General features: G+C 41.4%; 1 protein-coding gene across 2 annotated transcripts in view; it reads left to right on the top strand.

Annotated features, from left to right (window-relative positions):
- The window catches only part of CWF19L2 (CWF19 like cell cycle control factor 2), a 177,414-nt gene that overhangs the window by 73,469 nt on the left and 87,895 nt on the right, over positions 1 to 16,050 (top strand). For both annotated transcript variants that reach the window (XM_056561619.1, XM_056561620.1), the window contains exon 11: positions 12,369 to 12,494. In XM_056561619.1, the coding sequence (XP_056417594.1) occupies positions 12,369 to 12,494 (126 nt within the window). The remainder of the gene's footprint in view (positions 1 to 12,368; positions 12,495 to 16,050) is intronic.

The following is a 16,050-nucleotide window of genomic DNA, read 5'->3' as shown; positions in this document are numbered from 1 at the left end:
GTGCAATAGCAAAAATTAGTTTTAATGAGAGTTAGCCTTTAAGATTTTTTTATAGAAGTAACTTACAAATCTGTTTAACTTTCTGGAGCCAGTTGATATATAAAAAAAAGTTTTTTCCTGGATAACCCCTTTAATACGCGCCGAGTCAGAGACCAAAAGCCACTTTGTCTCGGATGTAAAAATATATTGTATGAGGCATCTATCTTTAACCAAATTCAGTAACAATTTACCCACTTTGTTCCGTACCTTTGCAAAAAGGCCTCATACCCCTTAAAAGCCAATTTTTCCTTCTGCATATCTAGTTTCATATCAAATCGGTGTTCAGCCATTTCACAAGGGGATTTAGTAGTAGGAGTAGGGGAGTTTAAAAAAAAAAAAAGTATAACATGAGCGCAACTCACAATTGGTGGCAGCAAAGTCTTGCAATAGGGCTTTATTTTCCCTTCTGCTATAGCAGAACAGCCTTCCCTGCATCAAAACACCCGGATATCATACGTAGAGGAAAAATTAGAAGTTTCATACAAAGGAACCAAGTCCTCCTCAATTTTAGTGTTGCAAACTCAGAGCCCTATGGTGAACTAAGTTTGGTTCTTCCAAGAGTAGGGTGTAGCACGTAGGGTATAAAATTCTCTTGCTTTATTTCAGATCTATAAAAACAACAAGGACCTTAATTCCCCAAATCATATGTACACACTTATGTATACGCTCACATGTATTGGGTCTTTCTGTTCACACCATGGTTTAGTAGAAACCGGGGTTGTGGCCGTTACATGGCCACTAAATTGCTGTCGTATCACCATTATATGAAACCAGCCTAAGGCTGGATTCACACAACAGTATTTGGCTTAGTATCTGTAAGCCAAAACATAAAAAAAATACAAATATTTCCATTACGTTGTTTTTTTTTCTTTTTTACTGAAGGTTCCACCCCTGGTTTTAGCTTACAAACACTGATGACAAAATACCGAGCCAACTACCACCATGTGAAACCATCTCAATATGAACTGGCAAAAAAATTCTACCGGTATTTGACAGATATGTAGCCATCTTTACACTTAGGTGCCCAAATCAGTTAAATCTATGTAAACACTATACAGTGGTTCCTTAAGTTACGATATTAATTGGTTCCAGGACGACCATTGTATGTTGAAACCATTGTATGTTGAGACCATAACTCTATGGAAACCTGGTAATTGGTTCTGAAGCCCCAAAAGGTCATCCAAAAATAGGAAAAAGTGAGGATTAAAGAAAAATATGTAGATAACTAATAGAGATAAAGCAAAATCCTTACATATAAAGGTAAGAAAGATCTGCTGGGAGCTGTAATCACTGTCTATGTAGAGGACAGGAGCTTCTTCAGGGTCCTGTACAGTACACAGTGTCCTAAAAAAGTAACATGGAGCCGCCCTCACCTGGTGTCCTAAGGAGCAGCTAACCCTGGTACAGATAGAGTACAGAACATGTAATACCTCCCTGTACTGTAGGGGGCGCTACCAGAAAGGAATTCAGTGCATGCACTTCAACAACACAGGTGTTTTACCAGTAAATGTCCATTCTGATTGGTCCGTTCTTCCAGCCATTGACAGGTATCACAGATCTGGACTGTCTGTACATTGTATGTTGAGTCCGGTTTCAAGTTACAATAGTCCAGATGAGACCATTGTATGTTGAAACTATTGTATGTTGAGGCCATTGTAAGTTGAGGGACCCCTGTATATAAATTCTTCTGAGTAGGTTGAAGTGATATCTTCACCTCAAGTGCCCTATTCCAGATTTCAAAGCATATTCAGACATATAAATGTAATTTTTTTTTTAAATAAATTAGATTCTACAATAATTACCTTGAGGTTTCATCATGCAAAATTAATGAATCAATTAAACTTGTCTTTCATCTCTAACTCCATAATTTATTAGCATTTACAGCATTGTTCTTTCTTGCTTATTACTTGTAAAAAGTTTGTGTGTTCATTGGGAAGATGGATACTTATTGGAAAGGGACACTAACCCAAAATGTTGTGTGGGGGGGGGATGTACTCTATTATTTTTCAGTCTACTACAATCTCTAGCAACAATTCTAAGAGAGCAAAAAAGTCTGGCACAGCCACCACAGTCAATCACAGTTTTCACTCCGGACAGTATAAAGCATACCGCCATAATAATCTACATTTGATGGTGCTCTGCTTCACATCATAGATAGCGTACATTCCAAATAGAAAATAAGATGGCGGCACTCGCCATTGATGGCAAATTCTTCTTCTTTATCTGTACAAATGCTTACATGATGACGGGGAGACGGACAATAAAAGGGGTGCACGTACAGCTTAGGAGGCGACAGGCGTTTCACACTTCTTAGTGCTTCATCAGGCCTCATGAAGGAGCGTGTCATAGTTACATAGTTAGTATGGTTGAAAAAAGACATACGTCCATCAAGTCCAACCAGGGAATTTAAGGGAAGGGTGTAAGGGGATAAGGGGAAGGGATGTAGTTTTATAATTCTGCATAAGCATTAATGTTATTTGGTTCCAGGAATGTATCTAACCCTGTTTTAAAGCTGTTAATTGTTCCTGCTGTGACCAGTTCCTGAGGTAGACCGTTCCATACATTCACAGTCCTTATGGTAAAGAAGGCGTGTCGCCCCTTTAGACTAAACCTTTATCACTGCCAGAAAAGTTTTTTTATAAATGACAGTAACACTTTAGATTACAAAAAGATCTTCTTGTAAATTTGTTTATTATTTTTGGTTCATTTGTGTTTTTAGTGCTCCAGCATTTGGAACATTTTGGAGTGGGCGGTCGTGACGTCACGGTCACGCCTCTAGTGAGGTCACGTCATGCCCCCTCAATGCAAGTCTATGGGAGGGGGCATAAAGTGATGTCATGAGGGGCTTGGCCGTGACATAACCCCAGGATCCCCCGGCTGCTCACACCCAGCGTTCTAAACAAACGCCGGTTACTGCACAGAGATCCCGGGGGATGAGATGTCTAGGGGCGGAGTACCCCCTTAAAGTTTAAAGAGGTACTCCGCTGCTCAGCGTTTGGAACAAACTGGAGTTAGTGACGTCATAACCCCCTCATGACGTCACACCCCGCCCCCTCAATGCAAGTCTATGGGAGGGGGCGTGACAGATGTCACGCCCCCTCCCATAGACTTGCATTGAGGGGGTGGGGCGTGACGTCATGAAGGGGCGAGGCGATGACGTCACAAGCTCCCGGCTCCAGCGTTCGGAACAGTTTATTCCAAACACTGAGCAGCGGAGTGCCCCTTTAAGTCCAATACCTGTGTGGGGAGACGCAGGCCACGTTGGGCAGTGTCGCTCAACGAAGTTCCGCACACAAGCCCTTTTCTGATGAACAGGACTTGCGCACAGAACTCCACCCAACGTGGTACGGTTACCATAGGCCGTTGTCCTTTCGTCTTATTCCTTCCAAAATAAGAAACTCCATTTTTAGAAAGTTTTTTTTTCTTTTTCTACTTCTTCTTCCCAGAAGTCACTTGTCACTGTGGGGAAAGGGAATTAATTTCCTGTGTTTCTTTTACCATTAAAGGCAATTAAGTTCCACCATGGAGCAACACAGTGTTAATTGCTTCCTTCTTATTTGTATCTTGTGGAATCGGCTGTGTTCATGGCGTGCCAAGATATGACCAAAGTCATTTAAAAGTATCTAAAAATACATCACCTGCGCTGAAGCTATTAGCATATCATTGCCAGTCATTTACTCACTGGTCCTTTAAATTATAAACCATACTGTGTGCCGAGTATCCATGTGGAAAATTAATTCATAGTAACCCAGACTCGGGAATGCAAGTTCTTTGGCCCTCATCATAAGCAGCTATTAATATTATTATTATTATTATTAGCTGTATTTGCTCTGTTCTTTTTATAGTATTTTTTCACTTATTTTTATCATTTAATATTTATTAAAGCTTTTTTTTTTTATTCAAAGAATGAATATAGATAATTGTCCTGCAATCCAGGACTTGATAAACGTCTTGAGACTATTAAAAGGTTCCTTTTAATAGTTGCTGATATCATTCCTACATATGTAATTGTTTTGAAGGTTCTCTAGAATGGATATATAAAGTGTGTGTGTCATTTCAAAACGTTCAACATTTTGACGTGTCAAAAGTTTTTTATTTTATTTGTCGAGGTGCTGAAACCCCCACTGCTTAGGCGAACGAGAGAGGAGAAGCACGCTGCGGGGTGCTTCACTCCCTGGCTTTCTACAATCTTCTTCCTTGGGCCCAAAGTCTATAGAGCCATCCAGAGAAGCCAGATGAAGATCACTGCAAGCTGGGGAGTAAAGCGTGATACCACGTGCTTTTCTTAAATTTTTTTTGCACTGACACGCTGACCAATCAAAAATGTTGACATGTGCCTGGGCCATTTTAAAAGCTTTTTTTTAAAAAAAAAAAAAAGACAGGTACACTTTAAAGGGATACTCCGCTACTCAGCATTTGGAACCGGTATCGGGAGCTCGGGACGTCCCGCCCCTCTTGATGTCATGCCCCACCACCTCAAAGCAAGTCTATGGGAGGGGGCATGACGCCCCCTCCCATATACTTGCATTGAGGAGGCGGTCATGACATCATGATGGGGCGGGGCTATGACATCATGAGCTCCCGGCATCGGGTCCAGCATTCAGAACAGTTTGTTCCCAATGCTGAGCAGCGGAGTTTTGCAGTTTGCTGTGAGTCATGGGGTGCATCCCTTCTGGCTTCTCTCCATTGGCCCTGATTGATGACTTTCTCAAGGGGTAAAGAGCCAGAGACCACCCTGATGACTCAATTACTGGCAGGTTTAATAAATAAGATTTTTCTGAAATTACACAAATATACCCAAGTCCTTCTCCGGGTTGATTTTTACCTAGTATACTACTATTGAATATATAATTCAAAATGATGTAATATTATTGTAAATTGTAATGACGTAACATTTAATTGTCCCTCAGATTAGTTTGTAATATGGGGTACTCTCTCCAAGCACGTGAGAAAGAAGCTATTTCCCAACCAGTGTGCCCCAGCTGTTGCAAAACTCCCAGGTTTTGGAGTCCACTGGGCGTTCCCCTCGTCTGCTAGAGTCCAGCACAGTTGACAGTCACTAGTCTATGCTGTAATCCCTGCCTCTCCCCTGTAATCTAGCTTTTGAGGGGAATGTTCAGTGGGCTTCAAAGCCTAATTTGCATATTTTTTTTAAATTATATTTTAAAGGGGTATTCCAGGAAAAAAACTTTTTTTTTTTATGTATCAACTGGCTCCAGAAAGTTAAACAGATTTGTAAATTTCTTCTATTAAAAAAATCTTAATCCTTCCAATAATTATCAGCTGCTGAAGTTGAGTTGTTCTTTTCTGTCTGGCAACAGTGCTCTCTGCTGACATCTCTGCTTGTCTCGGGAACTGCACATGGTAGAAGAGGTTTGCTATGGGGATTTGGTTCTACTCTGGACAGTTCCCGAGACAGGTGTCATCAGAGAGCACTTAGACAGAAAAGAACAACTATACTTCAGCAGCCCATAAGTACTGAAAGGGTTAAGATTTTTTTAATAGAAGTAATTTACAAATCTGTTTAACTATCTGGAGCCAGTGGATATATAAAAAAAAGTTTTCCCCTGGATAACCCCTTTAAGGCTGAATGGGTAAATTCATGAGAAGTGTATACATATTCAGGGTCTAAAGCCCTATACAGCCATACCCTTACTTTATACCCTTAAACTTTCTAACTGGGTCTGTGGCCCTCATGACCTGTTTTTATTTTATTTATTTATTTTTATAAAGCAAATTCTCGTATTCCTCTTACAATTGGAATTCTGGAACATCCATTCTTATAGCTCAAATCCAGATGTATGGAAGTGGTATTTATTCACCCGTCCCAATTACAAGTGCATTTGTAACTGGGATGGGTGAATAAATATCACTTTTAGTTTCTGCAATCGGAGTACCACTTCTCTACTTCTGGATTTGTTACATAGGAAGGCTTGGAGCTTAGCCTGGTGGACGAAGAGCACCCGAACTAGGACTAAAAGTCTTATCACAGTGCCAGTTCTTCCTTTTATTTTATACTTATAGTTCTGTGTTTTGCCATTCCTTTTATTCTCACTGGAAATATGACTAAATAGCCAACAGTGTGTTACTAGTTGGGGGGCGTGTTTCTGATACTATCCAATCAGAGCTGCCAATATCAGACAGTGTAGGGACACGCCTAAGGCCCCCCCCCCCGTGGCAACACCCAGTTGGCTAATTAGTCATACATTACTAGTGAGAATAACAAAGAAATGGCACAACACAGAGCTAGAAGAAAAGATGTTTCAGATTTCTTATTTCATGGGGAATAAAAGTATTTGCTTAAAAAAAAATTAAAATAAATAAAAGACAGGCCAGGAGAGGCCACAGGTGCTGTTTGAAGCGTACCTGTTAGAAAGGACATGTCTGTATAGGGCTTTAGACCCTGAATCTGTAATACCTCTATTAGTCTAATTAGTAAATCGACCCCTCCAGCACCAAAATATGAAAGTTTAAAAAATATATGCAAATTAGGCTTTGGAGCCCACTGGGCGTTCCCCTTGACTGCTAGATTACAGGGGAGAGGAATGGGTTACAGTACAGACTAGTGACTGTCAATCAGGAGGGTAGAGGAGGTGACCAACGCCCAGAGGGGAGGGACTAATGGTGAAGGCCGAACTGTGCAGCTGAGGGGAACGCCCAGTGGACTCCAGAGTCTAATTTGCATAGCTCTTTAACAATCTCTTTGATTTCTGTGCATTGGCGGTGTCTATTAACCAATGAGAGGTATGTACGGATTCAGGGTCCACAGCTCTTTACAGCTATGTCCTTACTTTATACCTGAATAACCTGATGACAGGTTTGTTTTAAAGCCATTTGTTTAGATAATAAATGTTTTATGTAGATTTATTATGAGAAATTATTTACAAAGGCAAACCTAATAATGACCTTTGACATTTAAGATGTAAGATATTACAGATGTGAGCCACAAATATTGTCTGTGGTCTTAACGGTTATTGCCGTGATAAAATAGTGTCGCAACCAGCGATTAGATTGGCGTGTCCCGGAATGGATTTAATTTTTTTTCCCTCTTTTTAGATAAGCTCGGTGAAATCTAAAGCAGACACTTTTTTCTTATTGTGTTGGAGCTTCACAGTTTTTTTTTTTTTTGTATTTTTTTTAACAAGTTTCCAGAGGGAAAACTGTGTGCACAAAGTCAGCGGGGAGGACAGCGGGTTATTGGAAAATAGAATAAAAGCGGGAGCATTTTTATCGGATAATTCTTCAATCTCGGCAGCTATTGTCAGTGTTCTGTCTGCGCCTTCTCCCAAGTGTTCTTGTATCTTGTCTCTGGTGTAATATTACATGCACTGTGTCTGCGGCCTCCTTTCCTGGCATACTAAGCACCCTCTCTGATGGCGAGTAGCACATGTTCATTTCTTCACGCCATCCAAAGTGCTCACCTCTTTACTGGAGAGTCTCTTCATTGATTTTCTGGTCCTCGAGGCAAAGCTGTGTCCGCCATACTGCAGAAGGGTCATTTATTCCTTTCTAAGTCTGTATTCATTTTAGTGTTTATGTATTTTAAATGTTTCTTGATACTTTTAGGTAGATTATGTTGAACTAGAGATAGATATTTGTTTCCTACAATGTAAAACTGGTGACAATAGGAGTTTTCTTTTTTTTCCCCTATGATCGAGTTTAATTCATAGCAGAATCATTGAAGAGGCTTTTTGAGCAAAAAATAAATAAATATATATATATATATATATATATATATATATATATATATATATATATATATATTTTTTTTTTTTTTTTTTGATAGGGCAGGCTCTAGATTGACTGACAGACATGTGGTGAACTCAGCCTCAGTCCTATTACCATAAAGAAGTACTCCAGTGGAATTTTCTTTTATTTTTTATTTTTTTAAATCACCTTGTGTCAGATAGTTAAACAGATTTGTAAATTACTTCTATTTAAAAATCTTAATCCATCCAGTACTTATCAGCTGCTGTATGCTGCACAGGAAGTTCTTTTCTTTTTGAATTTCTTTTCTTTCTGACCACAGTGCTCTTTGCTGACACCTCTGTCCATGTCAGGTACTGTCCAGAGCAGGTGAGGTTTGCTATGGGGATTTTCTGCTGCTCTGGATAGTTCCTAACATGGACAGAGGTGTCAGCAGAGAGCACTGTGGTCAGACAGAAAAGAAATTAAAAAAGAAAAGAACTTCCTGTGGAGCATACAGCAGCTAAGTACTGGAAGGTTTAAGATATTTTAATAAGTCATTTATAAATCTAGGAAGAAAGAATTGTGTTTGCAGCTCACAACCAAAAATCTGAGGTATATATGGTTAATAAAGTCGATCCTCACCGACCAATAATGAAAATAAAATATTAAAAAGCATTAACCATACCTCAAGGATTTTACCAACCCAAATGGTACACAATAAGAACAAATGGTCTGAAAATGATATAAAATGTATTACACAAATTGTATAACAATATAAGAGCATATAATACTATTAGACAATAATTCACAAATAAAATACATTAAATAAAATGTAAAATGAATTATGCACTAAGATATTATCTATCTACCATTGGGCCCTAATGGTAGAAATAATGTGAAACACTGTAGTTGATTCTCAAAGCACTAGTTGTGAATGTGTTGTAGCTGTGGCTAAGATGTTCTGATAGTTCGGCATAAAATCTTGCTGATAGTCCGGCATGGAGTGTTAATAGATTAATGACTGTAGTCCCAACACTTAATAGTCCTATATGTGACTAAGCGTGTCCTTCTAGGCAATTGTAAAATGATATTTCCCTCCGGCCGCGGTGCTGTGACGGACCTGATGGAAAGTCCTGCGGCTGATGTAACAGTGCGGGCGCTGAAGGTGCTCTCTCTCTGGTGCGGGCAGCTGTTGGCTCCGTGGATATTGTATGGAGCAATTTCCCAGGAGGCAAATAAAGATGTTGCTCCGGCAGGAGACTCGTGGTAGTCTGGCAGCATTCCCAAACACAAATCAGAGGATCAGATGTGGTAGGTTGAATCTTGTGCAATGTGGTAAAGTCGGTACTTCAGTACAAATTGTAGCCGGGCAGCAGTGCTTCTTTTTAGTGCTGTATTCAGAAGATATAGATAACTTTAGACGCGTTTCAGGGTACTTAATCCGACCCCTTCTTCAGTAGACAAATTGTCATTTACAAATCTGTTTGTTTCTGGCATCAGTTGATATAAAAAAAACATTTCTACTGGAGTACCCCTTTAAATAGGATGGAGCTGTAGAGTGCAGCATTACTAGTACAGCCACTACCACATGTATGTCACTCTTCCTGGTAAACATTGTAGGGGCTGCAGCACTCGTGGGAGCACTACTCTTGAGTTAGCTGACCAGTATCGGGAATCCGCCCCTCACTGATCTGATGTTGATGGCTAAATTGCTAAATATAGGGTGTCAGTGTTCAGGAAAAGTTTGGCACAAGGGTATGCCCAACATCAATATATATTTGTATCTGTAGAATAGGAATTAACAAGCTTCATTGGTATGGGTCTTACCGCTGGGACCCCCACTGATCTAAAGAAAGCATATAAATTGGGCACTGAACAAATGTGTGGCAGAATGCATGTGCAGGCAACAACCAATGTATTCTCTATGTGGATTCCGAACATTGTCGAGTGCTGGGAATACCCCTTTAATGTGGGGTAAATACATACAAAACTGTAGAATAAATGTGCCCAGCACAGCTTTATATGTTTTATGTAGAGTCTCTCAGAGTCTCTCCTCTCATGTGTGGTCACTGTGGCCAGCTTCTCCTTCTCAACAAGGGGGAGCAAGTGCTCAGGATGTGCTATATAAAACGTAACTTTTAATACCATTGAATAAAATAATTTATTCTAATTACATTGTCCAAATGAATACTTATACACATACAACCTAAACTTGGTCTATAATAAAAGAGATTACGGTGCACTCTGGGTTTTGCATGGCCCAGCCAGCCCAGAGGAGCCTCACACAGGGGCAAAGGTCATATAGTGCCATACTGGGTGATTAAATTGTATTTCCCACCGAATCACCCAGTCCGACCTTTGCCCCTGTGTGAGGCTCCTCTGGGCTGGCTGGGCCCTGCAAAAACCAGAGTGCACCGTAATCTCTTTTATTATAGACCAAGTTTAGGTTGTATTTGTAGAAGTATTCATTTGGACACTGTAATAAGAATACATAATTTTATTCAATGGTATTAAGAGTTAAGTTTTATATAGCACATCCTGAGCACTTGCTCCCCCTTGTTGTATATGATTTATGCTGGATGATATATTCGTCATGACTCCGCCCCCCTGTGACATCACGCCCCACCCCTCAATGCAAGTCTATGGGAGGGGGCGTGACGGCCGTCACGCCCCCTCCCATAGACTTGCATTGAGGGGGAGGGCGTGACGTCACACGGGGGCGGAGTTGTGACATCACGATACTCCATCCCCGTGGTCGGGAGGCATAACACTGAGAGCCTCCAGCGCTTCCTGCAGTGCTTACAGGTGGGTGCTGCATGCTAGATTGCGGGGGTCCCCGCGATCAGACAGCTTATCCCCTATCCTTTGGATAGGGGATAAGATGTCTTGGGGCCGGAGTACCCCTTTAAATCTTTACCACGTTAACTATTGACATCTACTCCTCCTCACAAGATAATGGCGGTGTCCTCCCCGCCTCCAGTGTTCTTCCATTTTCGTTTTATTCCTCTCGGCTCTCATAATACCCCCTCCCCAAGTGAAGAAGCCTAATCATTTTGTTAAAGGGCAGAAACACACAGTGAGATTCATTAGCAATAAATGTTAAACGCCTTCTGCACATCTGAATAATTTAATATCCACTTCAGAAAGAAAGAGTCCAGCGCTGCCACTTAAGTACTTTATGCAAATGTTTAGCTCAAACTGTTCCAACACCTTGAAAGTTTTATGAATTTATGGCGATGGAAATCCTATTAAACATCACTGATGGGGAAGGTTTGTTGGGGAAATTAGTTTATGAATGGAGTGTGGGTGAAAGCCTCTATGTCGGGAGCTGCTTTTTAAGGGGTACTCCACTGGAAAACATTTTCTTTTAAATCAACTGGTGCCAGAAAGTTAAACAAATTTGTAAATTATATATAGTAGAAAGAGTTTATCAGCTCACCTGATCTCTAGTGCACGGCAATCCTCAAGACAAGTAGCACAACAGGTGAAAGCCAGCACCATAAAATCCAGAGTTTATTGATATCTTATTAAAATTCCTTAATTAAGGCAGGTAGAGTAGTGCATTAGGCGATATCACAATCAGTTGACAGCATGGAAAGAGGGTCCCTTCACGCCAACGTGTTTCGGGTCAAAGACCCTTAGTCATGGCCTGCCATGACTAATCTTTGACCCGAAACGCGTTGGTTTGACTTGTAAATTACTTCAATTCAAAAATCTCAATCCTTCCAGTACTTATCAGCTTCTGTATGTTCCACGGGAAGTTATTTTCCTTTTGAATTTCCTTTCTGCCTGACCACATTGCTCTCTGCTGACACCTCTGTCCATGTTAGGAACTGTCCAGAGTAGAAGCAAATCCCCATAGAAAACCTCTTTGCTCTGGACAGTTCCTAACATAGACAGAGGTGCCAGCAGAGAGCACTGTGGTCAGACAGAAAGGAAATTCAAAAAGAAAAGAACTTCCTGTGGAACATACAGCAGCTGATAAATACTGGAAGAATCGGGATTTTTTAATAGAAGTGATTTACAAATCTGTTTAACTTTCTGGCCCCAGTTGATTTAAAAGAAAATTGTTTCCAGTGGAGTACCCCTTTAAGTAGTGGATACAATATAACGATTTGTTTTCTTGTTTAGTAAATTTAGTTTAAATACATTTTATAGTTTTAATAAATAAATAAATACCATTTGTATTTGGAGCACTGTCTCTTTTAGAGAGAAATGGAAGATCATTGACCGCTCACCCAGCAATCACACACCTTCTGTGCGCGGATCCACCAATAGTAGACAAAACGAAAATTATGTCCAGCACCAGGATGTGGATAAAAACGGGTTTCTTTATTTAATGAAGACGGCTACATACATGAAATCACTGACGCGTTTCACGCTTTCGCGCTTAGTCATATGACTAAGTGCGAAAGCGTGAAACGCATCTTGGATTTCATGTATGTAGCTGTCTTCATTAAATAAAGAAACCCATTTTTATCCACATCCTGGTGCTGGACATAATTTTCGTACTGTCTCTTTTATATTCTTTTATATATTCTCCTACAAACCAATATTTATTATGTACCTCAACTATTAGTTTTGGTTACATCCTTAAAGGTCTGGATTCAATTTATATATGTTTTCTTGTTTACTTGCAGAGGTCGGGAGCCGGAGAAGATCAAGAAATTCTGCTGCTTAAAACCGATCAGTCTGGGCGAGCGTGGCCTGTGAACTCCATGGCAGGTCCTGCAGAGCCAAAGGGAGGAAGGAGAAAAAGACAACTGGTAAGTGTTTGGTTTTGTTAACAAGCTCATATGGTAACTTTGGGATCAAATGACACTTACATCAAGCTTTTCCTGTCTTCTCATTCACTATATATTTAATTATTTTTTTGTACCTGTCATTTAGAAAAACTTGTCACAGAGGCATGTCAAAAGTTTTGATCGGCTGGGGTCTGTGTTGAGAAATAGTGGACACAAATGTGCCCACTCCCTGACTCGCAGCGATCTTCCTCCTGCGGCCCTGTTAGAAGTCTGTGGTGCTGTCCAGAGAAGCTAGGGGGAGATCGCTGCAAGCTGGGGAGTGAACGCACTGAAACCCCAACAGGTAGACAGGTACACCTTAAAGTGTAGCTCTAGTTACAGCAAACTTGAGAGAGAAAAGTCAACGAAGCTTTGGGCCTGTGATGTTTCCTCCCTACCCCCTCCTTTCCCAGCACCCCATGGCTTTGTGCCGTGGTAGATAGTATTCCATGCACGGACCCAAAGTCGCTCATGCATGAGGAGAGCTGGGGTGCCGGGCAGTAGATCATGGGTGGTCGTGCCCCGGCGATAAGACATTTAACCCCTCTTCACAGGATTCGGTGGATTGGGGATAAGTACTCATGTACCAGAGTACCCCTTTAACCCCTTAAGGACTTGTTTTTGCATTTTCGTTTTTACTCCTTCCCTTCTAAAAATCATAACTCTTTAAATTTTGCACCTACAGACCTATATAAGGGCTTATTTTTTGCATCACCAATTGTACTTTGTAACGACATCACTTATTTTATAAAATGACCTGCGGCAATACAAAAAAAATATATTATTTGTGGGGTGAAATAAAGAAACGCCATTTTGTAACTTTTTGGAGTTCCCGTTTCTACGCAGTGCACTTTTCTGTAAAAATGACAGGTCCATACGGTTACAAGGATACCCAGGTTGTATTTTATTTTATTTATTTTTTTAGGCATTTTGTTCGCCCCTCTGGCTATGATTTGTTCATATGCAAAAGTCGTATGTATTTTCTGCAGTAATGTGTCTGCGTTAGGAAGAGTCAGAGATTTCCAGTTACTTACTATCACAATCTTAGCCAATATACATATTATACAGAACAATTCCTGAGAATCCCTCGGCAAACCATCTAGATTGAGAAAAAGCAGGATTGATTGGGGAGACCAGGGAATATGTCTACCAAAAAGGTCTTGTAGAAGTCGTTTGCAAGTAGACCAAAAAGGCTGTATTAAAGGGCAGGACCATAAAATGTGGGACAGCAAGCCCCTGAAACCGCAATCCCTCCAGCAACGATCAGAGGCTTCTGGGTACATTACACATAATCTGTCAGGTGTGAAATACCAGCGTAATATAGTTTTATAGGCCGACTCCAAATGGGATGAGCATTGAAAGGACCTTCCCAAAAGAGTAAGTGCTGTACGCCACTCCTCTGAGGTGCTTGTGAACCCTAATTCCCTCTCCCAAAGCCGTAAGGGATGAGATTTTATAAATGTATTATCCTGTAGTAGTTGGAGATAGTATAACTTTAATCCCTTAAGTGGGGAGGCTAGTAACTTGAGAGCCGAGGCATCCCGAGGGGTCCCTGTTCTAGTCAGGCCCTGCAGGAAATGCCGGATTTGCAAGTATTTATAAAAATCTTGTTGAGGTAAATGGAAGGTGGTTGTAAGGGTTCGAAAGGGGGCCAGAGAGTTGTCTACAAATAAATGGTGTACATGTGTTATCCCCCTGGCTAACCAACCTGTCAAATCTAAGTCTGGAATGCAACTTTGTACAAATGTAAGAGGTAAATCTCTGCATGACATACCACTGGTCGACGGGGACCGTGTGATGTATTGGACCCACGCTGCGTATGAAGCTTTCACCAAGTGGTTTGACATAGGAGGGGAGGGCACTTCCCAATAAGGAAGGTGTAGGAGGTCTTCCACCCGAAAGGGAAGCATCGATTGATTTTCCAGATCCACCCACGGAGAATCCGTAGGGTCACGCCGCCACTGCCGCAACGCTGACACCAGAGTGGCTATATAGTAATAATGCAGGTTAGGAGAGCATAGGCCTCCCGACCTCTTAGTCCTGGTGAGAATATTCACGGAGAGCCTTGGGCGTCCGCCCGCCCATATGTAGTAAGTTAGTATTTTTTGGGCTTGAGTAAAGAAAGATAAAGGTAAAGCAATAGGCAGAGTTCGGAATAGGTAAAGAAATTTAGGCAGGAGAAACATTTTAAAAGCTGCGACCCTGCCCACCCAGGAGACCTCTGTTTTCGATAGAGTTTCTGCGTCATCCCTAATGCGGGTCAACAATGGGGCATAATTATTGGCATATAAAGACTTGTGTGGGAAAGAGAGTTGTATGCCTAAATAGCTAAGGGAGGATTCTTTCCAGTCGAACAAATATCTAGCTTTGAGAGGTAGTAGGAGCGTTGGAGGTACGTTGACTGCCAAGGCTTGGGTTTTATTAGCATTAAGAAGATAATATGAGAAATCGCCAAATGTAGAGATTGTATCCTTGACCGCTTGTATTGAGACACTGGGGTTTGTGAGAATTAGGATAATATCGTCCGCATATAGCGAGATTACATGTTGTCTGCCTCCAACCGCAATCCCAGATATGTCTGGATGCTGGCGGATGACCTGTGCCAGCGGCTCCATGGATAAAATGTATATAAGTGGCGACAACGGACACCCCTGCCTAGATCCGTTTGTGATATAAAAGACATCAGATAGTGCGCCATTAGCCGCCACCTTGGCAGAGGGACAGGAATAAAGGGATTTAAGTGCCGACACTATCCCACCCTCGAATCCCATCTGCGCTAGGGCCGCGAAGGCATAAGACCACCGAAGGCGGTTAAACGCCTTCTCAGCGTCCAGCGCCAGGAGTACCGCCGGTGTCCCAGAACGCTCCAAGTAGTCCAATACATTGAGTAATCTTCTGGTATTGTCAGAGGCCTGACGGCCCGCCACAAAGCCAGATTGATCCGTGGATATTAGGTGTGGAAGTACTTGTGAAATCCGGGAGGCCAATATCTTGGCGTAAATTTTAATGTCCTGATTAAGGAGCGAGATGGGCCTAAAGTTTTGGGGACGGTCCGGGGACTTTCCGGGCTTCGGTAATGCAGTAATGGTGGCCCGTAAATTTTCCTCTGGGACACAACCTGTGGACATTGCACTATTACAGAAATTGGCCAGGTATGGGGAAAGTAACGTGTTAAATTTCTTATAATACGCATTTGTATACCCGTCAGGGCCCGGGGCTTTTTCAGAGGGAAGAGATTTAATTGTGTGTTGTACTTCGGCAGTAGACACCTCAGCGTTGAGGTCAGAAAGCTGTTCTGTAGTTAGGGATGGGAGGCGTAATGAGTTTAAAAAGTTTGAGGTCAGAGCAGGAACATCTATCAAGGATGTTGCGTTGTCACCTAAATTATAAAGTTTGTCATAAAAGGAGAGAAAACCATTTGCTATATCTGTGGGAGTATACAATTTAGCCCCAGAGGTAGGGTGCAGGAGATGTAGGATTCGGGATCTAACCTGTCGCCTTTTAAGTCTATTAGCTAAGAGTTTACCTGCTTTATCAT

This window comes from Hyla sarda, chromosome 2 (genome assembly GCF_029499605.1).
Source record: "Hyla sarda isolate aHylSar1 chromosome 2, aHylSar1.hap1, whole genome shotgun sequence".
NCBI classification, from domain to species: Eukaryota; Metazoa; Chordata; class Amphibia; order Anura; family Hylidae; genus Hyla; species Hyla sarda.
This window is presented reverse-complemented; position numbering and strand designations above follow the sequence as displayed.